The sequence below is a fragment of the Coccinella septempunctata genome, chromosome 2, assembly GCF_907165205.1.
Source record: "Coccinella septempunctata chromosome 2, icCocSept1.1, whole genome shotgun sequence".
NCBI classification, from domain to species: Eukaryota; Metazoa; Arthropoda; class Insecta; order Coleoptera; family Coccinellidae; genus Coccinella; species Coccinella septempunctata.
Genome location: NC_058190.1, coordinates 54,035,112 through 54,061,909, shown reverse-complemented (window position 1 = coordinate 54,061,909; position 26,798 = coordinate 54,035,112). Strand labels below are relative to the sequence as shown.

The window sequence follows — 26,798 nt, the reverse complement described above, 5'->3', positions numbered from 1 at the left end:
ACGCTTGTGCTCGCGAGTGATTGAAACTCTTCCTAACAAACGTCTAGATGTTAGATCGACCTCATGGTGTCTTCTTATTGTGCGAAAAATCGAAGTACCTGTGGCATCTACAAGTTGTACTTGGCGGGGCTGAAACTGTGTCTCTTCAACGACAGAGTTGAAAAACTGTCTTTTGCTGGGGTAGTCGTCTACTTTACACTTTTCTGTTCGACCAGCCTGAAACATCCCAACGGCTCTGTGGGCATCATCATCGGATAAAACATTCGATTTTTAATTGATGATACACCGAATAAGAATCTTCGAAAAACACACTTTTCCTGCATGAAGCGGTCATCAGACTCTGGATTGAAGGATTCAACAGTCAAATATACAGAGTGGAACGACATAGCGGCTCTGCAAGTCGACGGGATCAAACTAAAACGCTTCTAAAAGTCGATTTTTTTTGATACTAAGGGAGTTGCGAAATTATCAAACGTTACATAACATTGATTTCAACAATATATAAATCTCATAGATGAAGACATAGATGGAAGACATTGTCTGGTTATGAATTCGAAGTGCGTAATAGCTCCTGAGTATAGGACCTACACCTCGGTACTCTTCTCATTTTTTTTTCCTAATAGATACATTCCGTATTACGACAACTCAAGAACTATGAATGCTGGATGGCTGAAAAACTAACGCAGCATCCTCTATCAAACGAAACCATTTCTGCTTAATTGCAAAAAACTAGAGTCTTTGCAGGAAATCAAACTTTGCACGGTTGCAAGAGATGTATACGCATGTTCTCCGTTCATCCTTTCGTATTTTTCGACTAGTTCTCATTCAGACGCGAACAGGTCTCACCTGTCTGATCCACAGGAAACGACAGACGTCAGACCGGAAACAACCTGTTACAAATAAGGTACCGTGACGCTATTGCTGTATATGTATACATGGTCCATTCCATGCTATCGATTAAATGGGCGACCTTGTATGGGAGATTTGAGCGAAATGAAAATGAATCCTTCGTTTATAGAGCCGCTTCACTGAAGGTGATCAGTATAGTTTTTCTATCTTATGGCATACATCTTTTGCTAAAAGAAATCGACGGAAGAGTACCTAGATAGAACTAGATCAAAAAAATTTCCACGAGAATCGAAGGCTACTACGTACTCTCCTGATTTTTACGCATTATCCGAAAGCAACAATAACGGCAATGTCTTAATTAGGACCTTAACGATACCCTGCTCATCTTGGAGATGCGAGATGATGATAATTTGGTCTCACTATAGCAACTAGACGGTTGTTATTATGCTTTGTTGACCATCTGTAACGATTCGCGTGACCGTCGATGTTTTCCACTTCTCGGAAGTGGTTCGAGACGCATCCAGGGAAAATGGTTACGAAAATTCCCATATTAGTGCGGCTGTTCAGTTAAGGAGGTTTCTATCCTGACGCAGCGTTGAAGTCTCCTCGGAGATTTGGAGGTTCGGGAAATGAATCTCTTCTTGCACCGAGGTCGATGAAATTTCGAGATTTATCACTAGAAGAGTTGCTCTTCTACGATATGTATAACATTCACATTTTCGATAATTTTTCTGGGATATAAGGGTGTCAAAAGTTGACTTTCGAAAAATTCACAGAAAGTTGGGTTCAGTTAAAACTTCCTCAAGACCGAACGGTTGTGCTGAAATGGATGAAGTTCTCAGATTGATTACTAGAAGAGTTGCTCTTTCGGAATATGTATCACATTCAGATTTACGATAGTTTTCCTGGAAGATAAATAACTCTAAAGAGGACCTTCGAAAAATTCCCAAAAAGTTGGATTCAGTTACAACTTTCTTAAAACCGAACGGTTGTGCCGAAATGAACGATGTTCTCAGATTTATTACTAAAAGAGTTGCTTTTTCGGAATATGTATCATATTCAGATCTATGATGATTTTCCTGGAAGATAAATTACTCTAAAGAGGACCTTCGAAAAATTCCCGAAAAGTTGGGTTCAGTTACAACTTTCTTAAAACCGAACGGTTGTGCCGAAATGAACGATGTTCTCAGATTTATTACTAAAAGAGTTGCTTTTTCGGAATATGTATCATATTCAGATCTATGATGATTTTCCTGGAAGATAAATTACTCTAAAGAGGACCTTCGAAAAATTCCCGAAAAGTTGGGTTCAGTTACAACTTTCTTAAAACCGAACGGTTGTGCCGAAATGAACGATGTTCTCAGATTTATTACTAAAAGAGTTGCTTTTTCGGAATATGTATCATATTCAGATCTATGATGATTTTCCTGGAAGATAAATTACTCTAAAGAGGACCTTCGAAAAATTCCCAAAAAGTTGGGTTCACTTAAAACTTCCTCAAGACTGAACGGTTGTGCAGAAATGGATTAAATTTTCAGATTTATTACTAGAGGAGTTGCTCTTTCGGAATATGTATCACATTCAGATCCACGATAGTTTTCCTGGAAGATGAATAACTCTAAAGAGGACCTTCGAAAAATTCCCAAAAAGTTGGGTTCAGTTACAACTTTCATAAGACCGAACGGTTGTGCCGAAATGGATGATGTTCTCAGATTTATTACTAGAAGAGTTGCTTTTTCGGAATATGTATCATATTCAGATCTACGATGATTTTCCTGGAAGATAAATTACTCTATAGAGGACCTTCGAAAAATTTCCAAAAAGTTGGGTTCACTTAAAACTTCCTCAAGACCGAACGGTTGTGCCGAAATGGATGATGTTCTCAGATTTATTACTAGACTAGTAAGCCCATAGATCTACCTTTATTGATAGATCTACTTTTTTTGGCAGATCAGTATAGCCAGGAGATCCACCTTGTAGGTAGATTCGCCTTCATGGACAGATTCGCCTTTTGTCCGTAGCTCGGGCCTACGGCCCTCGTGATTCGCCTTCCGCCGTAGCTCGAGCCTACGGCCCACGCGATTCGCCTTTCGTCAGTAGCTCGGGCCTTCGGCCCTCGCCATTCACCTTCCGACCGTAGCTCGGGCCTACGGCCCTCGCTTTTAATGATACGCGAATACTATACAATACTGAGTATCACACATAACTCACAGCGTTCGATATATACAGGCATTGTCGCAAATTTCACGAAAAAATACAAATAATCTCATACACAGCTTAAAAATTGGCAAAAATCAGTTATATTCAGTTGGACAGAAGCCTTATAACGGAGATTCCATGCATTCAGTTCATCTTGAATAGAAACTTACAAAGTTCTTTCTTTACGATGAAACAAAAAACTAAGTTGAAATGAGAATAACTGGTCAAAAGTCTATAAAAGTAGAATTTCAACGCAAAAAAAAACACCCTGCTATTGTATTCCAATAATCATTATATCATTCCACTCAAATAAGTTATTCGAAAACATTTTTCCTTCCATCTGGAATGATTAAATACAATAATCCTCGTACAATAATCAAAAAGCTTAAAAATTGGCCGAAATATGTTATATGGAATGGGAAAGAAGCCTAATTATAAAAATTTCAAGCATCATAATATTTAATTGAGTTTATTTTGAACAAAATCTACAAAATCCTTTCATCTACGATAAGAAAAAAAAACTAACCTCAAATGACAAAAACTTGGCGAAAGTCTATACATATATAGAATTTTTATGTTAAAACTTACTCATAGATTGTGTTTCAATATGCTTTTTATCATCCCAATAAGCATTTTATTATTCCACTTGAATGAGTTATTTGAAAACATTTCTCCTATTATCTGGAATGAGTAAATATAATAATCCTTGTACACTAATCAAAAAGCTTAAAAATTGGCCAAAATCTGTCATATGGAATTGAAAAGAAGCCTTATTATGAAGATTTCAAGTATTATAACATTTCATTCAGTTTATTTTGAACAAAAACCTACAGAGTCCCTCTCTCTACGATAAGAGTAACAATCTTACCTTAAATGAGAAAACTTGACAAATGTCTATAAATATAGAATTTTAACGCAAAAACTCACTCATAGATTGTGTTTCAATAATCATTATATCATTCCAAATGAATAACTTATCTCAAAACATTTTTCCATAGATCTAGACTAAGAAAATCATCTCCGTACACTACCCGATTGCATGGAAGTTGTCAGAAATCTGTTGTATTCAGTTGAAAAAAAGCGAAATAGATCATTTACTTCACATAGAAACTATCCTGAATGATATGCTTTATAAACTTACTCTGAACTACCTCTTTTTTACCAAATAACACTGTCCGAGAAATGATATTATACATTTCTTGATCTGATAAATTTATATGTGCCTGAAAATAAATTTCAATTATGAAATATAGAATCTCCTGGTCGATTTTCTGTGCAGACTCACCCCCAAGAACCGTTTGTTATCTAGAAATTCTTATGTTCATACACCAAGATCAAAGATGTTTCTCATTCTGTGAGTTTGCATGTAATTTGATCTGAAGTACATTATGTAAACTTGACAAATGGATCATATATTTCAAATAGAAACTCTCCTGAACGAACTGCTTCAGGACTTTACCCCTGAAGAAGGATTTTCATTCCAAATACAGTCTCTCCGAGGGATGATAATTGCCATCCTAGGATTTTTTCATTTCTGTATCTGATAAATTGATATGTGCCTGAAAAAAATAAGTATTATTAGTGACAAAATATACTATCAGTTATAATATTCGATCTCTCATACAGATTCACGTCCAAGAACTGTGTTTTATATCTCAGAATTCAATAATAACCTAACTTTCCGATTATGGAAAAAAGTTCAACTGTGATGTTAGCTTCGAAGTGCTATCGTACGGAGAAAAATGAAGTAAATATATTAAATATATCCTCTAATAATTCCAATAATAATTAAACCTTAAAAATTTGCATCAATTTTTTTACGGTCTGTCAACAGTCAAATGAAACTGGCCTAAAGCTCCCACAACACTGTTACATAAATGACAGGAAAACACGTTATAGGAATTGAAAAATTATGGAAATTTTAGAATTTTAAGTTAGTTTTGGCTGAATAGTGACCTCGACTTTCCTAATATAAATTTATTTTGGCAATTTCAACGCTAAAAATCACGAAATTACTGAAAATATTCAGGGCCAAAACGAAGGTTCTGAACGGTGCTTAATCGAGGTGGTTTCGTAATATCGAAAATTGCAAACTTACCTGTACATATTGAGCCGAAATATGGGTACCTGGAGATGCTACAGGATATGGAGAATGATTCTCTAGCATTTATCTTCCCTATTTTGGCATTATTCATATAATAATCGACTCGAGTTTCCGAAAACTGCAAAAACCCCTTTCGAAACGTCAGACGTGATGAAATTACCTCTATGCTCTTGGAAATTAATTTATCAAATTTTCGTAGACGTCAAAAATTTTCGAAATTCTTACGCTTTTTTAGGTAATATCGTTCGGGCTCCGGGAAAAAAAACAGGCCTATTTTAATTTCGGGTTCTTCGAGCTTAGTTCGACACCCATCCCGGCTCTCGAGCTACCGCGGATCTCTCAAGCTAATCAAATAACTTTGGCACCTTTTCGCGAAAATCGTGAATTTCGCGATTTTCTCACGCAATTTTCGGACACTTTTAGACGGGGTAAAAATACGATTTAGGCATTTTCGGAGAGCTCGATTCTTCTTCTAGCGTTCCATGTACCGCTCTACCCAGCCACGCGCCTTCGGCGCTCACCATTTCAAATTTCCCATACCTTCCCCCAACACTTCAACATGGCAAAAAATTTGATACGATTCGGTGATCATTTTTTATCAACGTTATAGTATTAAAGAGTTGCTTTTTCGGAATATGTATCATATTCAGATCTACGATGATTTTCCTGGAAGATAAATTACTCTATAGAGGACCTTCGAAAAATTCCCAAAAAGTTGGGTTCACTTAAAACTTCCTCAAGACTGAACGGTTGTGCCGAAATGGATTAAATTCTCAAATTTATTACTAGAAGAGTTGCTCTTTCGGAATATGTATCATATTTAGATCTACGATTACTTTCCTCCACATAATAAATTTTTAATCTCTACAAACCTGCATCAGATATGCGATTTCATTTCGTTTCATCGTGTTCAATCTTTCCTTCCAAGAACAATTGGGTACTATATCGGTACCCGAACTACAATTACGATGTCTGATTTTTCACTTATGAATTCGCCTGCTGGACAAACAATCGACCTGCAAAGATGACGTAAAAGGAAGCCTGTCACATCACAATCGATCTCAGTTCTAACAAAAACTCTCGGATAAGCTCGCGATAGGTTTGAGAGAAAAGGCGTAAAATATCAAAGTATAGTAAAAGTCACTTGATATTCTCGATAACTAGTGCTGGTGGGTAAATCGTCATCGTTCATGGTCACGACCGATGAGTATGGTATGTGATACTTCATTACCTATGATGATAATATAATAAATACAATTTCAATGCCCCTGAACGATCTAAACCTCAATAACTTAGACCAGATTCAACGCAATGATTTCCCATCACATCAGAGAGCATCTCGTCTCTTGACCAATCGTCGAGATCTCTCGACACCACAACCAGACCGCGATCGAGAAGTGGGCGCCCATCGTTTCGATTAAAAAAAATCAATAACACATATTTGCGACGCCCACCACCCTCATACCGCTGTCCAAATCCGGACGGAGGTCTAAAAAACGCCCGGTGGGCACGTACGCCCTCGTACGGCCCTGCGCCCGTCCCACGCAATCCTTAATGCCTCCACCATCGCGAGCGAGTCCGCGTGTATCGGCGGGCATAAGGTACGCAGCGCGCTCGATTTAGTGTACCTCGCATCGGTCGTCGGGAACGTCACCTGACCATACACCTGTCTCGGACGCGCATGACGTCGCTATGTCAACTCGGTGCTGAACGTTGTTTGTTTATCTGTTTGTTTTTGTGTTCGTCGCCGAAAATTTTGCTGAAAAACGCGAGGATTTCCCAGTGCGGATCTGGAACTGAGCGAATTCATCGGTGTGTTTGTTGGGCTTTATCAGGAGCTTCTTGTCGAAATATAGTTTTCGTTTTTTTTTTCGTGTTTTTTTTTTTAGTCGATGTTTGACTGTTTCGAATTTGCCACTCATAATTTGGGTAAAATTTCGGCTCTTTGAATAACGAGTCTTTTTATGATTCAATTATACACGGTGAGTCAGATTAGGACCGGAATTTTGTTTTTCCGAATGTCCTTACTTCACAGGTCGAGGTGACAAGTTCCTGTCAACGTTTGTCCTCTCTGAAATACGAGACGTAGAGGAAGTGGAGGAAAAATTATATTTTTATAAATTTTTTTCGCTCAATAATCATTCCACATAGTTACCCCAAAGTTTTCACTGTTAAGTTTTGCGAGAATTCGAAGAAAAAACGAGGGTAACTCCATAACATTTGGTATTTTCAACTGTTCGTTAAACGTAGATCTTAGTGCTATTAGAAACTTCGCCTGTCAGAAGTCAGTTATGTTATAAAATTCAGGGTAACCTACCTGATGTTGTTAATCAAACGTGTCGGGGATAAAAGGTCCATATAGAGAATAAATTCAGCACTGGTGAACGAAATTCAAGAATAAAAAGCTATATTGGTCCAACTATATAAAAAGTATAAAATTTTTCATATAATCCTGTAGAAGTTCAAAACAAAAGTTATGAATCTTGACCTTTTCTGCAGTCTGAACACTCTGTATATCAGAAAGGCTATATTGACATTCATTGATAGGAACTGGTCACAAAGTACATAAATTTAATGCAAACTTGTCGGTTCATTTCTGACCTGAGTATTTTCTTGTTGGGAGATAATTTTTTGGAAGATATTAAGGTTATGCAGATACACTTTTGGTCTTTTTCTACGAGTATATTGAAAATGTTGATTTAAAAAGTGATTTCTATACATTTTCAGTTTGACAATCGAGAAACTGTACAAACGTTGATGAAAATGCTATCTATACTCCATTCACTTCTATTTTAGCACTCGGTTGGCCATGGAAATTTGACATATTTCACTCTGTATAGTATGAAAATGTGCGGTTATGAAGCTTGTTAATACATTTTTGGGTTTTAAATCAACGCTATGTTGCCCGTTCTACGTAAAAGTTTCTGTTATTACGTATTTTATCACAATGTCGAATCTCTTCGGAAAATATGTGACGAACATAATTGAAGTTTATACAAACTAACTGAAGGCATACCAAATCCAGTTATTTGCATGGAAAATACAAGAGATCAGTATAATATCATAATATGCACTAGCTTGAGGAGAGTTAATGTTCGTTATCTTCTTTGGCTAAAGTTTGAATACGTTACATCAGTTGTAGATTTCAAAAATATTGACCCGAAGATGAAATGCATATGATGCAATGGTTGGGAATGGGTTTCCCCCGAAGGAATTAACAGATAATTACAAGAATGTTAAATTCTTCAACAAAAATCATCCTGCATCAATATAAGAAAAAGGAATTAAAGGAAGTTTCAAGTCAAGATGAACTGCACCTTTGAACAAAAATTTCACATGAATAAACAATTAACAGGACAACTGGCGCGTATTTGTGGCTGTTCATATTAATACATTAATATAATAATAATAATTAGGTATTTATTGGTACCTTAACATTTACAACCATCTGAAATGTATAGGACAACTCAAATGAAAAATCAATTTTCGGAAACTTATTCTTCTATCACTATTCGGAAACTGTTGATGACATTCATAAAAAATCCTGTAGTAAACTTTTTGCATTAATTCACTCAAACATAAAATTCTCAAACGCCTACCACTTTTTGGGTTTCCCAATAGAAGGAAATTCTTTGTCATCCTCTTCATTCACAATCTTTCTGATTGTTGAAACATTCAGCTGAAATATAAGTCGTTTAGATTCAGATGAAACATTATTATAAATTCTCTTAAATTGAAAAATATGTTCACTACCGTCTGACGTATTGTGGATTTTAGAATATCAGGGTGTAACTATTTGAATGAGCGGACCTGAATTCTAAATAGCACTTCCTGCAACCCTGTCTCTTTTTTTCAATTACTTTCGGCATTTTCGTAATAAAAATTGATATTTGTTGTGGCAACGGCGTTATGACATTAACGACATTTCATGAGTGCCAACCATACTCCGTTCTTGGTACAAAAACTTGAGAAAATTATTTCATGGCCAACCGACTGCTAAAATAAATGTAAATGGAGTGTATGTACAATATTTTCAATTTCTCTTCCTAAAAATACATCTGTAAATCTCCGATAGTCTTTTGTTGATAAAAATTAAATCGTATGTCGATTTTCCGTTGAAAAAATCGAATCGCATAACCTTCATTCACGCCCAATAAACACACCATCCGCAAAACCCACAGCACACCTCCGAAACAGCAAAAACTAACGCACAATGTCCATGTACCGTTTCGTGAAAGACGGAACGTCTTCGGGCGGCGCGTCTAAACGCCTCTTCGTGCAAGGCACCTCCGGTACCACCGCCCTCGGTCCACCTGCCGCCAACCCCGTCAACGTCGAAAGCCTGCAGGCCGTCTACACCAGGAAGCACCTGTCCACCGAGGTGCTGGGCAGCTCCATCGAGTCCACCAAGACCAGCAGGCGTAACGAGGACGGCACCAGGAGGATAACCACGAGGATCGTGCGGAAAGTTACCACCCTCACCAGGGGTGAGGAGAACAGCAACGTGGAGGATTTGACCAAGAGGGCTTCAGTGAGATGTATCGAATCGGGGGAGGATGTGGCTGGAGCCAATGTTGCCGGGCATAAGGCCGTCAAGAGAGTAAAGGTTAGAGATCTTGGATTGGTGATCGATCAAATCACCTTCTAACAATTTCTACTAGTTCCTCTTCAATCGAAAAATAATTTTTGTAGGTTGAAATCCCATCTGTGCTCGAGCTCTGATTATCATCTGGATCTGGATTTTTTCGGACGTTGTCTGTTAATAAATAAATTGATTTCTTACGAGATTTCTTATGTGAAAAATGTCAGGGCAGGGTAATTCCAGGAATATTATCCTGGCAGCTTTAAGATGAATTTCGAAATACGTCAAGGTTGTAGTAAGGTCGATGAAATTTCGAGATTTATTACTAGACGAGTTGCTCTTTCAGAATAAATATCATATTTAGATCTACGATGATTTTCCTGAGAGAAAAACTACTCGAAAGTTGACCTTCAAAAATTCCCAAAAAGATGGCGTCAGTTAAAATCTGCTCAAGACCGAACGGTTGTGCCAAGATGGATGAAATCCTCAGATGTATTACTAGATGAGTTGCTCTTTCAGAATATGTATCATATTTAGATCTACGATAATTTTCATGGAAGATACGGGACTCGAAAGTTGACCTTCAAAAATTCCCAAAAAGATGGCGTCAGTTAAAATCTGCTCAAGACCGAACGGTTGTGCCGAGATGGATGAAATCCTCAGATGTATTACTAGATGAGTTGCTCTTTCAGAATATGTATCATATTTAGATCTACGATAATTTTCCTGGAAGATACGGGACTCGAAAGTTGACCTTCAAAAATTCCCAAAAAGATGGCGTCAGTTAAAACTTCCTCAAGACCGAACGGTTGTGCCGAGATGGATGAAATCCTCAGATGTATTACTAGATGAGTTGCTCTTTCAGAATATGTATCATATTTAGATCTACGATAATTTTCCTGGAAGATACGGGACTCGAAAGTTGACCTTCAAAAATTCCCAAAAAGATGGCGTCAGTTAAAACTTCCTCAAGACCGAACGGTTGTGCCGAGATGGATGAAATCCTCAGATGTATTACTAGATGAGTTGCTCTTTCAGAATATGTATCATATTTAGATCTACGATAATTTTCCTGGAAGATACGGGACTCGAAAGTTGACCTTTAAAAATCCCCAAAAAGATGGCGTCAGTTAAAACTTCCTCAAAACCGAACGGTTATGCCGAGATGGATGAAATCCTCAGATGTATTACTAGATGAGTTGCTCTTTCAGAATATGTATCATATTTAGATCTACGATAATTTTCCTGGAAGATACGGGACTCGAAAGTTGACCTTCGAAAAGTTCCCAAAAATTTGGGTTCAGGGTTCAGTTAAAACTTCCTCAAAACCGAACGGTTATGCCGAGATGGATGAAATCCTCAGATGTATTACTAGATGAGTTGCTCTTTGAGAATATGTATCACACTTAGATCTACGATAATTTTCCTGGAAGATACGCGACTCGAAAGTTGACCTTCAAAAATTCCCAAAAAGATGGCGTCTGTTAAAACTTGCTCAAGACCGAACGGTTGCTGCATGCTCGATGAAATTTCGAGATTTATTACAAGAAGAGTTTGATGGCTCTAAAAAAATATCTATTCAGTGCCTACCCTGTATATTAATTTTTCATCTTTTCAAATCCTACTTCTTCCTCAAATTGATCAAATGAAAACCGATATATTCCAAAGGTAGCATAACAAAAATTTGCACCAACCGTGCATGGCTGGTTAAATTGTCGATTTTTGCCGTTCGAAACAGTTATTCGAGTTATACAGTTGCTGGTAATAATACAGCTGGCATTTTTCGTCCAAATGGAGAGATATGTCCTGAGAAGCATATGGTGAACGGGATGGACAGGGGGCTTGGGTTAGGTATGTCGGTATAATTAACAATTCCAACATACCGTCTATGTAATTGGATTACTACGATGTGGGTTATAAAAAGGAGTTGACTGTTGATATAAGTTTTTATCCTTTTTTACGATGATTGTAACATATTGATGAGGATTTTAAATTACCCCATTTTCTGAGACAAAAACATACAATTTTGAACGTTTTTCCTCATTTGGAAAACAAAAATGCATTTTGCATGCATCTATCCGTTACACCTGGTATAAATACCGGTAATAATAATTATGAGCGGCATACAAACAACGTTCACAACACAAATATTTGCTGGTTGCTACTTCGCCTCGTTCTAAAATATTGAATCTGATGATGTCAACCTTATTTTTGAACACGTGTAAATGTAACCCTCTATTTGGAATTCGCCAAGGAAAAATTGCACCTCTAGATAATATTTCCAGCACTTTGATAAACGCAGAATACAAAAAACGAATGAAAAAATCTCTATAGCTGCTGTTTCTTCTGAAACTGTTGAAGATAGATGATCCTGATCCGTCAACAGATCCTTCAACTCTGATGATTTTTGGGGTTGAAGATTGAGTTATAATCAAGCTTGATTTTCTCATTGCTACAGTGTTACTGAAGAGTAGAGTTTTCAGGCAGTCTCAAAATTTTTAATAGATCTTTGATGTGCTTGTGAGTGTCTAACGACAAATTCATGTTCTTTTGATTGAATCCTAATTATGCTCCTATTGTTCTTATTTCCTTCTGTTATAATTCGTGTCATGAATTCTCGAAAAGTGAGGTAGGTTGTTCCGACAAATGACTGTGCGAATTTCTGTTCGAACATTGGGTAATTGGCGGTTCTTGTGTTGGATTGTTGCATCATGTGCAAGTTCCTGTTGCATCGCCTTAAAAATTCGCGTAATAGCCCTCATTGTTTTTGCCCACTCTTGCCTGAAGTCAATTTTTCACTCAGGTTGATTCATTGTTTTTCACACGAACGCAGATTTTTAGTCGGTTTGACTCTGATTCGCAGGATTGCTCTCCATTAAGCTTTAGTTTTAAACCATTTTTCATTCACGGTAGCGACTCTTGTCGAGGTCGACTGTAATATCTGTTTGTTGCCATTTTTTTAGATTATCCCCGAATCGTAAAACCATTTCCTGTATCACTGTTATTCATACAATTTTTAACGCATGGGTGAGATTCTTAAATTGATATATTTATTAAATTCTTCGAACTCAATTTGATTTTCTACATGCAGTCTCTGGATTGAAGATGCGACACAATCTTACCTGTTATTTGTCATTTTCTCAGGCGATGCATGCTCGAGATTTTCCCAGAAGATGTTCCTAATTAGCTAACGATGTCCTGGATGCCTAATTGAAGCAAACAATAGCCCCGCAATTTTTCGCATACCCCAGGTGCATGGCATTTCGTACTTCTCTCCTCATTATTGTGGGCTAGTTTAACGTCTCGCTACGTGGAACGTTTACTTTCATCGGTAGACCATAAATGGCAAGTTGTCTCAGTGAAATTGGTATTTGAACTTTGCTATTACGCTTCGAATGGTTCTGATCGGGTATGATCTAACAGAGTCGAACTCGCTGAGCTTCCTTATGGAGCTAGGCCGAATGCATATTTATGTTGCGATGCCGAATGAGAGGCACAGGAAAGGCACACACGTAACTTCCTTTTTCCTATTGACATTTCTTTCAGATCGATCCATGCGTTATTAATTGATCGATTTCAGAGTGAAACATGTTGCGAGCGAAAAACGTCAGTCAGATAGATTGTGGATGTTTGAAGTTTCATATTTTATTCTTGAGCGTATGTTTAGCTCTTACCTTACCATTTTCGATATAGTATATAAGCTTATTCCGAATGACGAGGATGTATTGATATCTAGTTAGCCTAGACCAGTTCCATGCATAAAAAAATATTGTATTACAATAGCAACGAACCATAACTGATTAGAAATGTCAGTGGGAAATTTGAGGTCAAAAGAGTAAACCAGAGTTACGCAATAAATTAAAAGAAAGAAGATGTCCAACGACATTGTGAAAATCGAAAAATTAGAGTATCGAGCCATCATCAAGTACCTGTATTTGGAAGGGTTAAGAGTTAAGCAGATTTACGAAGATATGCCTAATATCCTTGGTGATCAATGTCCTTCGTATGCAACTGTGAAAAATTGGACTGCAAGCTTCAAAAGAGGTAAATTCTCCATTGAAAATGATGACCGATCGGGAAGACCAGTTTCTGTGTCAGTCCCCGAAAATATCGATGCAGTTCATGACATGATTTTATCAGATCGTCGAATTGAGCTAAAACAGATATCTGAAACACTGAATATTTCATAAGAACGCGTTCATCATAATAGTTCACGTCAATTCGGATATGATACGATCCAAAAACAAAGCAAAAATCGATAGAATGGCGACACTCTGGTTCTCCAAGACCTAAGAAGTTTCGTGTCCAAAAATCTGCTGTAAAAGTTCTTGCTTCAGTTTTCTGGGATTGCCATGGGGTAATCATGATTGATTTTTTGGATAAGGGTAGAACAATAACCGGAGATTACTATTCGACATTACCGACCACTCTACGGGAAAAAATAAAAGAGAAAAGACGCGGAAAGCTATCCAAATGTGTTTTGTTTCTGCAGGACAACGCCCCTGCACACAAATCTCATGTTGCGATGCAAAAAATTCGTGATTTAGTGTTTGAATTACTAGAACACCCCCCTTATTCACCAGATTCAGCTCCATCCGACTATCATCTCTTTCCTCAACTGAAAAGCAGTTTAAAAAGTCGTGAATTTTCTTCCAACGAGGAGGTAATAAAAGCTGTGGATGCCTGGTTTGCAGAGCAAGGAGAAACATTTTTTTTGAAAGGTCTAGAGACGTTGCAGGTTCGCTGTAATGAGTGTATCCAATTAAGAGGAGGATATGTTGAGTAATAAAATATTTTGACATTGAAATCCCGTTTGGTTCTATAGTAGGCTAAGAATTTTTCATATATTCTCGTATTATACTTCCTCCGAAAAAAATTGGTCAGATTTGTTCTATTCATCAAACCATCAATGAACTCTGTCCATATCTAAAGTAAGGGCTCAAGAATTAATCCTAAAACTGCAGTTTTGTCACGTGGTGTTGAGTTAAGAAAGGGGAAGCACAGTATAGGTTTCATCCTCGTTCGTTCAACACTTGGAAAAAGTGGTTACGTTGCGGCGATGGGATTAAAGGAAACCGTATATAGAGCTTGTCTTCCTACGCTTCTTGAACTGGGCGTAACTGTAAGACCGGCTGATTTGATCCAATTTATCGAATCTTCGAGATGAGGAAGTCGAATGCAACTCATTGTCGATAATTGGGTGAATGAGGCAAAACTTGTTCGGTAAATATCGATCTCGGGAATGTATAATGACTAATTAATAATAATCGAACGTCTCTTTGATGTTGCCATATATGCCCGGTAAGATTTGCAAGATTCCGATATGAGATGTTGTCCATATTAAAATGCGTTTTTATATTCTCATTTCACCATGCCGCTGTATCGATGGGATACGGTTTTGATCGTTGATCAAATTACAATTCTCATCCTCCAAAATGACAAGAAAGTATTCGCGAGTTGGGAGAAAGGTTTCTTGGTTCAGGAGTGTATTTTTACCTCTGATCTTTATCCTATCACGTTCCTTCGCTATATCGAACTTTAAACAACTTTTTTATATACCAGCCTTCTCACGATCTCACCAGATAAATTCTACTGAGAAGAAACACAGAGTAATGTTCGGGATATGACAAAAAGGGAATAGCTGTTTCATTCGTCTACAGAAAAAAGCAGTACAGTCTTCCTCAATAAATTTCGGATCGAAATTCTGATCGTTTTGCTAAAAGGAAACATTCCATCATTAGGAATGTTATAAGCAATAAATTATGCAAACAACCGTGCATTTATTACCTATTTGCCTAGAAGTATTCGATTTTGTATTGATCACATCTATGACTTCCTCATACCGTTAACTGTATACGATGCCATCGGAGTATACCAAATGGAAAATTGCATTTTTAAAGATCTCTTGCTAATGCTCACTCAGCGTTTCACATCTATGAAAAATCTATAAGTTTCTATCGGTAAGATGAGCATCCACAAAGTATATTTGCTTATCAATATCCACAAGTAATTCCTACGAGAGAAAAAATAAAAATAAAACATAATCCCTTTTATAAGAAATTCACAAATACGATAATTTGATTAAACTGGCCTTTTTATCTTCAAGGAAGAAAAAATTCAGCCACAAATATCACCTTAATCTTTGGCGCATCCGGTCATTCCAAGATAAAATCGAAAAAAGAACTGTAGTTTGCTCAAAGTGAACACAAACTACCATATACAACTCGACGACTTGATTTTTACGGTTTCCGTTTTTCTTGCAGATATCCGACATAGTCGTCGGTCAAGAACCCAACGTTTCGGCCAAGGACTACCTCCTCAGGTGGGCCAAACGCACCGTCCACAAATACCCCGGCGTCCACATAACCGACTTCTCCAAGTCCTGGAGGGACGGCATGGCGTTCAGCGCCATCGTGCACAGGAACAGACCGGACCTCATCGACTGGAGGACGGTCAAGAACCAGAGGGCCAGGGAACGTATGGAGACGGCCTTCTACGTCGTCGAGAAAGAGTACGGCGTCACCAGGCTGCTCGATCCAGAAGGTGAGTGAGAGATGAAACAGATCTAGCCTAAAAAAAATTGTGATGGTCGTTTTGGGAGCTAGGTTCATCCCCGATTATCTTATACTTCTTTGATTTTTATATTATGGAACATGGAGTTGGTATACCCTCATGAATCAATCAAGGTGCATTTTTAGATTTTTCTAAAGAATATAGAGTGTCATGGGAAAATCACAAACACTTTCGCATATCATAAAACACATGTCATTGTGATTTTTATGACTGGATTCTTAGATGGAAAGAAAAGAATATTTTTATGGTAGAAAATCAGGGGACTTTCAGCAAAAATCAAAAAGAGGATATCCTATTTTTGTTCGAGAATGTTTGACTAAATTTTTTTTCATTAATTTCGAGACATCCTGGATAAGTCATGCACTCTTTCTGTAAATATCTAGGGCGTTCTGTACTTCATGCAGCCGTTGGGATCATTCAGATGTTATCTTTCAAACTGCTCAACATTTAACTCGTGCAAGAAATATTCATGGCTAGGGTGTTTACCATTTGCATGTACAATGTATGCAAATCTGTTTTATTTACACCTCCATGGATCTGAGAGCAAACAACTGTAACAATAACTGTTACTTATCTGAAAAGAACACGTAAGGTTTTCCTGGTGAAGACTGTATAATTTTCGATCTGAAAATAGATCAAGACTAACTTTTATTTTTATCGGCGAACAACAACGCAACAATCCAGAGACCATTAAGTACAGGGTGGGCAAAATTCGTTGTCTACTGAGGCGATTTCAAGAACTATAGCAGCTAGAAGGAAACGGATAATACATTCTCGAGCTCCTCTTTCCTGACTAATTCAAATCTGCAAACAAAACCGGCCTATCATTTCTAGATTTTGAGTTATAAACAAAAATTGAGATTTTGACGATTTCGAAAAGATCTCGTAACTTTTTTGTCTCTGAAGTTACAGATCTGAAACTCGAACCTTCTTAAGCACGAAGAATCTACTGACTAAGGGTTTTTTCCAATTCAAAATTAACAAATTCAATACAAGTTTGCATTAAAAAAATTGGAAGTTCGCCTAGTGAAAAAATATTTTGAGCTTGTGGGTGGATTCTTCGTAAAAAAGTGCCTGTAGAAGGTTCAAGTTTCAGATCGGTAACTTCAAAGACAAAAAAGTTATGAGAACTTTTCGAAATCGTCGTTTTCGAGATCTCCTCAGTAGACGACGCAATTTCCCCACCCTGTATATTGCTTAGTTGGATTCCTGCAGAATCGACCCCACTGATTATTTTCCTTGTGTCGTTAAAAGAACAGTAGGCCATTGTGTACAGAAATAATGATCGAATCGTTTAAGGACAATAAATGACTCATAAAATTAGGTATTCGTCTCAATCTCTCTTCTACGTAGCAGGTGTTGAATATGTTATTAAACTGTCTATTGACGACGATTCGAATAGCTATTGCTATTACCATTTCAGTGATTATTAGCAGGTATAATGAAAAAGTAAATTACCTGTGAAGAATTTCCATAACTCTTAGTACATATTCGATTCATGATTCATTGGTAGCTTTTTTGGTAGATTCGAAAAAGCCTTGACAGTTTTTCTGTTGGAGTCTGAGTATAAATTTCAATCAAAACCATTGAAAATCAACAAGTAGTTTATACTCAGTTCGTGATTTCATGCAATATACTAGGACTTTCATTCTTTCGCAACACAAATTCCAATTCCAACCCTTCCTTCCAGATGTTGACACTCATGAACCGGATGAGAAGTCACTCATCACCTACATATCCTCCCTGCACGAGGTCTTCCCCGAACCGCCGGCCATACACCCCCTGTTCGACTCGCTGGCCCAACAGAGGGTGCAAGAATACCGAGAACTGGCCTCCTCCCTCCACATATGGATAAGGGAGAAGTACAGCCTGATGCAGGACAGGTCGTTCCCCGCCACCCTGATCGAGATGAAGAAGCTGGCCACCGAATCCAACAGGTTCAGGACCGACGAGATTCCGCCCAGACAGAGGGACAAGAACTACCTCAGTCAGATGTACAGGGACCTGGAGAAGTACTTCAAGTCGATCGGGGAGGTGGACGTCGAGCCGGAGCTGAGGATAGACAGCATCGACAGGAGCTGGCAGAAGCTGATGGTCGCCTATCAAGACAGGGATAGGTTCATCATGGAGGAGATCAAGAGGTTGGAGAAGCTGCAGAGGCTTGCTGAGAAAGTACACAGGTGAATAGACTGATTTAGGAAGATGCCAGGTTGATTCATCGAACAATATTTTTTTTGCAGAGAAATAAAACAGACCGACTCGGCCCTGGACTCGATCGAGCACAGCATCGACGTCGAGTCGCGTAGGATCGAACGGCTGCATCCCCTTGAGGCGAAGAAGATCGCCGATCAGCTGGACCAGGACCTCGCCATCACCGAACAGAACATCCAGTCCCTGAAGACGGACGTGAACACGCTGCGAAACGGGCGTTACTCCCAGGCCGGCGATCTGGACAAACGCGTCAACAAGCTGCACGAGAAATGGGTGAACATCAGGCGTCTGTTGCACAACAAGATACTGCAACCGCTGGCCAATCTCAGCTTTCCCGTGGAGGAGAGGACCATCACCAAGCACGTGCGCACCGTTCAGGAGACCAGGAACGTGGACACGAACCCGCACTTCGTTACCCTACAGGAGCACATCGAGTGGTGCAAGAAGAAACTGGTGAGTTTTATACGTCCACCATCCATTGCTCATCCTTATACGCACTTCTTACTCTTCCAGAAACAACTGAAAAAGGCCGACTACGGAAACGACCTCCCGTCCGTCCAGACCGAACGCGACCTCCACCAGAAAGAACACAGACAGATAGATCAGTTCCACTCCAAAGTGGAGTCTTGCGTGAAGGCGAGGTCCTATTTCGCAGGGGAGGAACTGACGCTGTACAATCAGCATCTGGGACAGCTGCAGAAGATCTACGCGGAACTGTTGTCGTTCTCCACCGGCAGAATGAACGATCTAGAAACGCTGCTCGACTTCATCCAGTCCGCCACCAAGGAGTTGCAATGGCTCAACGAGAAGGAAGAAGAGGAGATCACCAGGGATTGGAGCGACACTAAGATGAACGTGAATTCGATCGAGAAACATTTCGAGGTGAGCTTGAACACTATTTGTTTCTTCGTTCGTCCTTTATGTTGTTTCACGATGTTTCAGTTTGTTTGATATCTTTAGTTTCGTATACTGATTACGATGTTTTTATTTATGCTCAAAAAGGACTTGTACGGATCTGGTTATAAGGTAATAAACAAGGTTTTTAGCTTTGTGTGCTGTTCTCCACTTCTTCTAGGCTTATGGGTTGACTATAGCGATGGAAATCTTTTCTATGGAAGTTCTAGCTATACCTCTCTGGTTTAGTGTACTGAGAGACAAGACATCCCAAAAATCGCGAAATTTCTGTTTGTTCAACTCAGATTTTCACATCTCGCTTCCTTACAGCGTCTGATGAGCGAGTTCGAAAAACGAGAAATTCAACTGAGCGCCGTCCAAGAAAGGGGCGAGATTCTGGTCCTCCAGAATCATCCGGGATCCAAGGCGATAGAAGCCTACATGGCGGGGATGCAAGCGCAATGGGCGTGGCTCCTACAGCTCACCCATTGCCTGGAGACGCACCTCCAGAACACGAGGCAGTACCAGCAATTCTTCCAAGATGTTTCCACGGCCGAGGAATGGCTGAAAGAGTGAGTGGTACCTGCAAAATCGACAGATCGGTTCGAAACCTAACGTTTCTCGGAATTTCAGAAAAGACGAGATCATGAACACCGAGTTCAGTCAGGGAGACTTCAGCTTAGACGCCGGAGAGCGACTGCTTCAGGGAATGCAAGCCCTGAGGGACGAGCTGAACACTTTCGGCGACCAAGTTCAAGCCTTGACGGCCAGGGCTCAAGAAATAGTGCCTTTGAAACAGAGAAGGCAACCGGTCACGAGGCCTCTAACCGTTACCGCCATCTGCAATTACAAACAAAACAATGTAAGTCACGTGTGACATAAAAGTGTTGGGAAATTAATCCTTTTTTTTTCAGTTTGCAATTGAAAAGAACAAAGAGTGCACCCTCTTGGACAATTCCGGTCGACTGAAATGGAGAGTGCACAACGATAAAGGGGTCGAGTGTCAAGTACCAGGTGTCTGCTTCGTCATTCCTCCTCCGGACAAAGAAGCATTGGATGCTGCAGATCGTCTCAGGAGACAGTACGATAGATCCATCTCCTTGTGGCAGAAGAAACAGTTGAGGATGCGACAGAACATGATTTTCGCTACCATCAAGGTCGTCAAGGGTTGGGACCTACCACAGGTTAGTCGAAATTACATCAACTGTTTAAAATTTTACTCATTTCCCTTTCATTTCCAGTTCATCGCGATTGGAGCAGAACAGAGAAACGCCATAAGGAAAGCGTTGAACGAAGACGCCGACAAGCTGATGGCCGAAGGAGATCCATCCGATCCTCAGTTACGAAGATTGAGAAGGGAGATGGACGAAGTCAACAGGCTGTTCGATGAGTTTGAAAAGAGGGCCAGAGCCGAAGGTGAATAATTTTTTCAATTCAATATAGTTCGATGTTTCCTAAAATTAATGTTTCAGAGGAGAGCAAAAACCAGACCAGGGTCTTCAACAACCAGATAGCATCCCTCCAGATATCCCTGGACGAATTCGAGAGGATCATCAATCAAAGGGTACTCTCCCCCCTACCCAGAGACCTAGACACGTTACAACATCTGGTGTTGGAACACAAGGAATTCGAGTCCAGGTTGCAGAACGTCGAACCGGAGATCGAACAGTGCAAAGATACCTTCCGAAGCATCACCCTGAAGACGCCGCAGCACAAGAAAGACCTCGAGAAGGTGCTCGACAAGTGGAAGTACATCTGGAACACCAGCAACCTGTACATCGAACGTTTGAAATGCATAGAGATCGTCCTGGTCGGCATGGAAGACTCCTCCCTGGTCATATCCGAGTTCGAGACCAAGCTGGCCATGTTCGAGGAACTGCCCGGCACCGCCAAGGGTCTGGAGGGCGTTCACGACGACCTATTGAAGCTCCAGTCCGCAGTCGGGCAGCAGCAGATCGCGATGGATCAGCTAAACGACGATTTCGACAACACCAAGAGGTTGACGGAGAAGTCCAGGCCGAACCAGAGGGGTCCGCACGCGGACGTCGAGAGGCTGGACAAGGAGGTGCAGAAACTGAACAGTAGATGGGGCAACGTCTGCACCCAGCTCGCCGATCGTTTGAGGGGCTGCGAACAGGCCTACAATCTGTTGAAGAACTACAAGACTGCTAAGGCCGGTGAGGATTCCTGGCTGGATGAGCAGTACGGGAGACTGGAAAATCTGCAGCCTCTCAAGGAGCGGGCCAAGGACAATTTGGAATCGACCAAGGTAACTTGATACCCTTATTACTGAACTGAACAACATAAATAAATGAATGAAATAAAAATTAAGTTGTGATAAAAAACACTAACGAAAATAAAGAGTAACAAACATTTTAACTGCACAACAAGATGTAAACTGCACATGTACCATGAATAATCTTGTTTCAGAACTTACTCAACAGCGTTGTAGAAAGAGCACCGATAATCGAACAAGTTAACGTTAACGGTGGTAGATATATCAGAGAAGGAAAGGTAAATAACAATTTCGGTATCTTTAATTTATTGAGTATATTTTTTGAGATGAGTTTAGGTTAGATTTGTGTGAATGGTAGAGTGGATGTGTTCTTATTACTTTATCGGCTTGAAACCTCCATCTCTGCTATCCTCCTAGACCTATCTAGTAGTGGTTCATTTGAACTACTCCTTCCGCTGCTCTGTATAAAATTGTTCCTGCTCTTGTGGTGATGGTTTTTGAGGGATATTTTCCGAATCATTTGAAATTCTTCTGAAAAATTCACATATGCGTTGGCTATTGGATCAACAAAGCTTTTTTCTTCAAATTTTTTTTGTCTTGAAATTTTTCACTCTCAGTATATTTACAGAATTTTTCACCATATACTGAATAAACATATGCAGGGTTTATTTGCAGGTGAAGCTTTTTCTAATAAAATAAAGCATTTCGCAGAAAATCATCTATACACGATTTATATACGATTTTAGCAAAGCAACGGGAAAAAAAATAAGATTTCTGAATTTTTCTCATCATTCAATAACTTCAACGAATTTATGAAAAGGCTGATTTCTATAGTACTTAAAGACTCAGGACATAAGTACAGAAAAATTGAATTCGTCTGAATTTTCTACTCTGTTTTCACCTCAAATCGCATTTTTTTAAGTGAACTGATGCAACTAATCAGATAGACTCGGATGCACTGCACCATTCATTGTCCAGCCATATGTTTATGTTTTGTTTCGTTTTTCCGATGTCGTTGTCGCCTCTCACAGGTCCCTGCTTGAAATTTAATGAAATTTTGTCGAAATTCTAGGGGTTGTATTTCCGCCATCTTGATTTTTTATATAGGCAAATTTTGTTACTTTCTGTCAAAGATAAGCCTCACTTTTGAAACACCATGTATAGTCATGAAGATGATAGTGGAAGAAAAATTTTCTCCATATACCATATACAGGGTGAGACAATAATGCACGATCGGTCGATAACTCTTTGAAATTTGAACTACGAAAATGATTCAAATTTTGGCGAAACCGACTCTAATTAGAGCATAAGCTCAAATTATTTTTGAGTTTACAGGATGATCCGTTACCACCCGGCTTTTTCGGAATTTTCACAGCATATTCTGAATCTACATAGAATTCTAATTTATAAATACCCCAATTTTCATTATCTATGGATATGTGTGAAATTTGTTGGAAAAAGTGACATATGTCAAAACACATATATAATTATGATAATTGGGGTATTTTGAAATCAGAATTTCATGTAGATGTAGAATATGATGTAAAACTTTGCAATCTCTGTTGAAAAAGCATGGTATTATCGGAACACCCTATAAAGTCAAAAAAAATTTTAGTCGACTCCGAAAAAGTTGGAATTATTCTCCTAGAAGAGTTATCGAGCACTGTTAATACACCCTGCGTATGATAAGGCAAAAATATTTTTCCTGATATCATATACACCACTATGTTATAATATATTTGTCGAGTTTATGGTGAAACACCGTGTATTAAGACCAAATATATTTTTTTTCACTTTGTAATTTTGAGTTTATGGGTGAAAACCTCTACTCTTTTTATTTATTAATAATAATAATAATAATAGTGAGCTCTAAATATTTTCTGCATTTGTTTATTCTGTTATATGGAGAATTCGAAATAAATAATGATTGATGAATAAAATTCACTTAATTTCAATCATAGCATATCATTTTTTTTTTCACATTTATCATTTTTTTTATTCTTTTCTTTATTTTCTTCAAATGATTCTTTTTTTCCGCTCATATTTTTCCTTCCTTGGTGTATGGGTCTTTACGTTTCCATCGCTTATCTCCTTGGTGCCTTTGTTCTGATATCTGTCTCCTCTCATTTCCAACTTGAAGAATTTGAATTTTGAAACTGTTCTCTTTCTTTTAGTGCAGATATAATTCGAATTGAAATTATCTCGCCCACCCCACCTCCGAAACTTATCTGTAGAAAACACACATGTAGATTTCCACTCCTGGTTAAGGTCGACTAATTTTTGGCACAACAACACGAAAACACCCTTGTATATTTATCGAATTCATCGAAATTAATCTTTTCCACACATAAGTTTCGAGGTATTTTCCCCCTTCCGCGGAAGGGGACTCCCACGAGGCTTTCACGTTTTATAATCGATCTTACAAAGGCACTTACTGAACTAACAATTGACCCCTAACCTCTCTCTAACCGTAACACTAGATATGGAGCAAGGGACTGCAGAAGTTCCGGGAGGGTCTCCTGGAAGACCAGCCCTCGTTGGACGTCAACGACGTCTTCAGGAATCAGAAATCCAAGGCTGTCGGCGGAGCGGACCAGATCGCCCAGGAGTTGGACGAGCTGAACGCGAGGTACCAGTACTTGGTCGATCAACTTTACGGGAGGATGAAAGAGATAGCGGCCAGGTGTCCCGGTGATATTGTCACGTTGGTGAGTTTCTTATCGCTGTCTTATTTAGTTTTAGTTTCACTAGCTCGCCTCAGAATCGTTAGAAAAACAACACTTCATCACATTTAGATCTACGATGATTTTCCTGGAAGATACGCGACTCAAAAGTTAACCCCTAAAGATGGGGTCAGTTAAAAATTCGTCAAGACCGAACGGTTTCGCCGAGATGGGTGAAATTCTCAGATTTATCACAAGAAGAGTTGCTCTTTCAGAATATGTATCACAATTCCATCTACGGTTACTTTTATTGACAGATAAACGACTCGAAAGCTGGCCTTGGAAAATCCTGAAAAAGTTGGGTTCAGTTAAAAATTCGTCAAGACCGAAGGGTTGCGCCGAGATGGATGATATTCTCAGATTTATTACTAGAAGAGTTGATTTTTCAGAGTATCTATCACATTTCCATCTACGGTTACTTTTATTGAGAGATAAACTACTCGAAAGCTGACCTTGGAAAATCCTGAAAAAGCTGGGTTCAGTTAAAAATTCGTCAAGACCGAACGGTTGCGCCGAGATGGATTAAATTCTCAGATTTATTACTAGAAGAGTTGCTCTTCGAGAATATGTATCACATTTCTATCTAGGGCTACTTTTATTGAGAGATAAACTACTCGAAAGGTGACCTTCGAAAAATTTCCAAAAAGATGGGGTCAGTTAAAAATTCGTCAAGACCGAACGGTTGCTTCGAGATCGCTGTAGTTCTCAGAATTATTACTAGAAGAGTTGCTTCTTCGGATTGTGCATCACTTTCCGATCTGTGATGATTTTTGCAGAATTTCAAATATGCGAAACCATGGTTTACACTTTGTACTCGATTATTTTGATATTTTCTGCAGTTACGTCGGTTCAACTGTATGTTTCCAGGAGATGATAACTCTTCAGAATGACGCAGTGTTTGTTTTCATTTCATACGTCCCATTTGGGCTATGATGTCACTTAAATGACCTTTTCTGGCAAATTCCGAGGATCGCTCATGAATACTCGTACAACATAACTTTGGAATTCTCATAATTCCAACTCTATCATCAATTTTTCTCATTATTGTTGTTTCAAGGAGACGGTTTTTGATTCTATTCGGAAACTCATACCTGTGATCATTTTATGATGTATAACTTACTCATGGCTAATTTCGTGAGTGACATGTCGTTTTTTTTCTAATTGCCTTATTATTGCCACTCGAGCGAAGTGTTAACTATCGATTTTATTCTAAATAAAGAACGTTCGATGCATTCTGACTACGTTCCTTTCTAAATCAGGCGAGGTCTCATTCAGATGATGGCGTGGGTGATGTCGTAGGTTATTCGACCACAGAATCCCACTTGCTACTGCCTTATATGCGGAGACGGGTTGTTTTTATCGGTTTTCAGAACAATATACCAGAAATTGTAATTGAATGCGATAAATAACTATTTTTAACGTACGTAAGTATGTAGGTACTGGAGGGATATTTCAATTTCAAATACACCGCAAAGTGCAGCCTGTTATCCAATCTGAATTGTTGTTACGAGCATGTAATGGACTGTTGTTAGCTAATTCAGTATAATTATTTCTACTTGGAAATATGAGTGTGGCCTTTATTATTAATGTTGCGACGACGTTACAGATGTGAACAAATTCGAATTTCTCAATTAATAAACTAGTTTATTCGTACATGCTATATTGAGATACGAATTTGCCCAGTTTCAGGCATTACTCAAGCGTGTTTCAATGGAATTTGGTATTGTACCTACGAACCCCTCTTCCATTTTCAAGCTCCAACAGAAAATAATTACTCTTTTTTTCTACTGATGCTGGGTCTTGTTCAGTTTAATATTTTGCGAAGGGTTTAGTTTGGATCCTCTTGTTATTCTTTTCATTTTATCCATTGATGTTGAACGCCATCCATCAATGATCCTAGTTCGCAAATCATCCAGTGACTCAGGCTGGGTAGCGTGAATCTTGGATATCCGGTGACCCCATAGAAAAATGTCCAGTGGAACCAGATCAAGTGATCTGGGTGGCCACTCAATATGTCTCCTTCCAATACAGGCTTGACGAGAATTTTCATCTAAAAACTGACGCACTGATTGAACCACAGCCGTCTATAGCCTATTCCTTTAGAAGGCTGTGTTTGAACTAAAAGGGGTGTTGCGCCATCTTGTTGGACAATGATCGTTTGATGGTCTTCTGCATTCTCCAATACTTGCAGGAGAGATAAATGGCGTTATGCCAAATTTCCTGGTACTAAAGGTCAGATCCATTGCTACATGACCTAAGATAACCACGTCCCTCGCTTCGTCTTTTTCATGCAGCTTCTTTTTGTTTCCGACTGAATCAGTAGCTTCAAATTTGGCAACCAGTTGAACAACGTAAACAGCGGATACATTTTTTTCAAGATGTCGTTCGTTAGATGAAGCAGCTGTTTTTACCAAAGAACAATTCGCC

At 38.9% G+C, this 26,798-nt stretch overlaps 1 protein-coding gene and 1 long non-coding RNA gene across 2 annotated transcripts in view; one reads left to right on the top strand and one right to left on the bottom strand.

The window, feature by feature from the left end:
* The window catches only part of LOC123307190, a 102,531-nt gene that overhangs the window by 34,488 nt on the left and 41,245 nt on the right, over positions 1-26,798 (top strand). Inside the window, exons 7-17 of the mRNA XM_044889408.1 lie at positions 15,998-16,277; positions 17,998-18,487; positions 18,548-18,971; positions 19,032-19,400; positions 19,743-19,984; positions 20,046-20,274; positions 20,327-20,596; positions 20,654-20,828; positions 20,885-21,681; positions 21,843-21,926; positions 24,129-24,356. Coding sequence (XP_044745343.1) covers positions 15,998-16,277; positions 17,998-18,487; positions 18,548-18,971; positions 19,032-19,400; positions 19,743-19,984; positions 20,046-20,274; positions 20,327-20,596; positions 20,654-20,828; positions 20,885-21,681; positions 21,843-21,926; positions 24,129-24,356 — 3,588 coding nt within the window. The remainder of the gene's footprint in view (positions 1-15,997; positions 16,278-17,997; positions 18,488-18,547; positions 18,972-19,031; positions 19,401-19,742; positions 19,985-20,045; positions 20,275-20,326; positions 20,597-20,653; positions 20,829-20,884; positions 21,682-21,842; positions 21,927-24,128; positions 24,357-26,798) is intronic.
* LOC123308224 lies at positions 3,838-4,666 on the bottom strand. Its single transcript, XR_006537069.1, has 2 exons — positions 4,334-4,666; positions 3,838-4,271 (listed from the first exon to the last, which is right to left on the bottom strand). It is a non-coding gene; the product is annotated as an uncharacterized LOC123308224 (long non-coding RNA).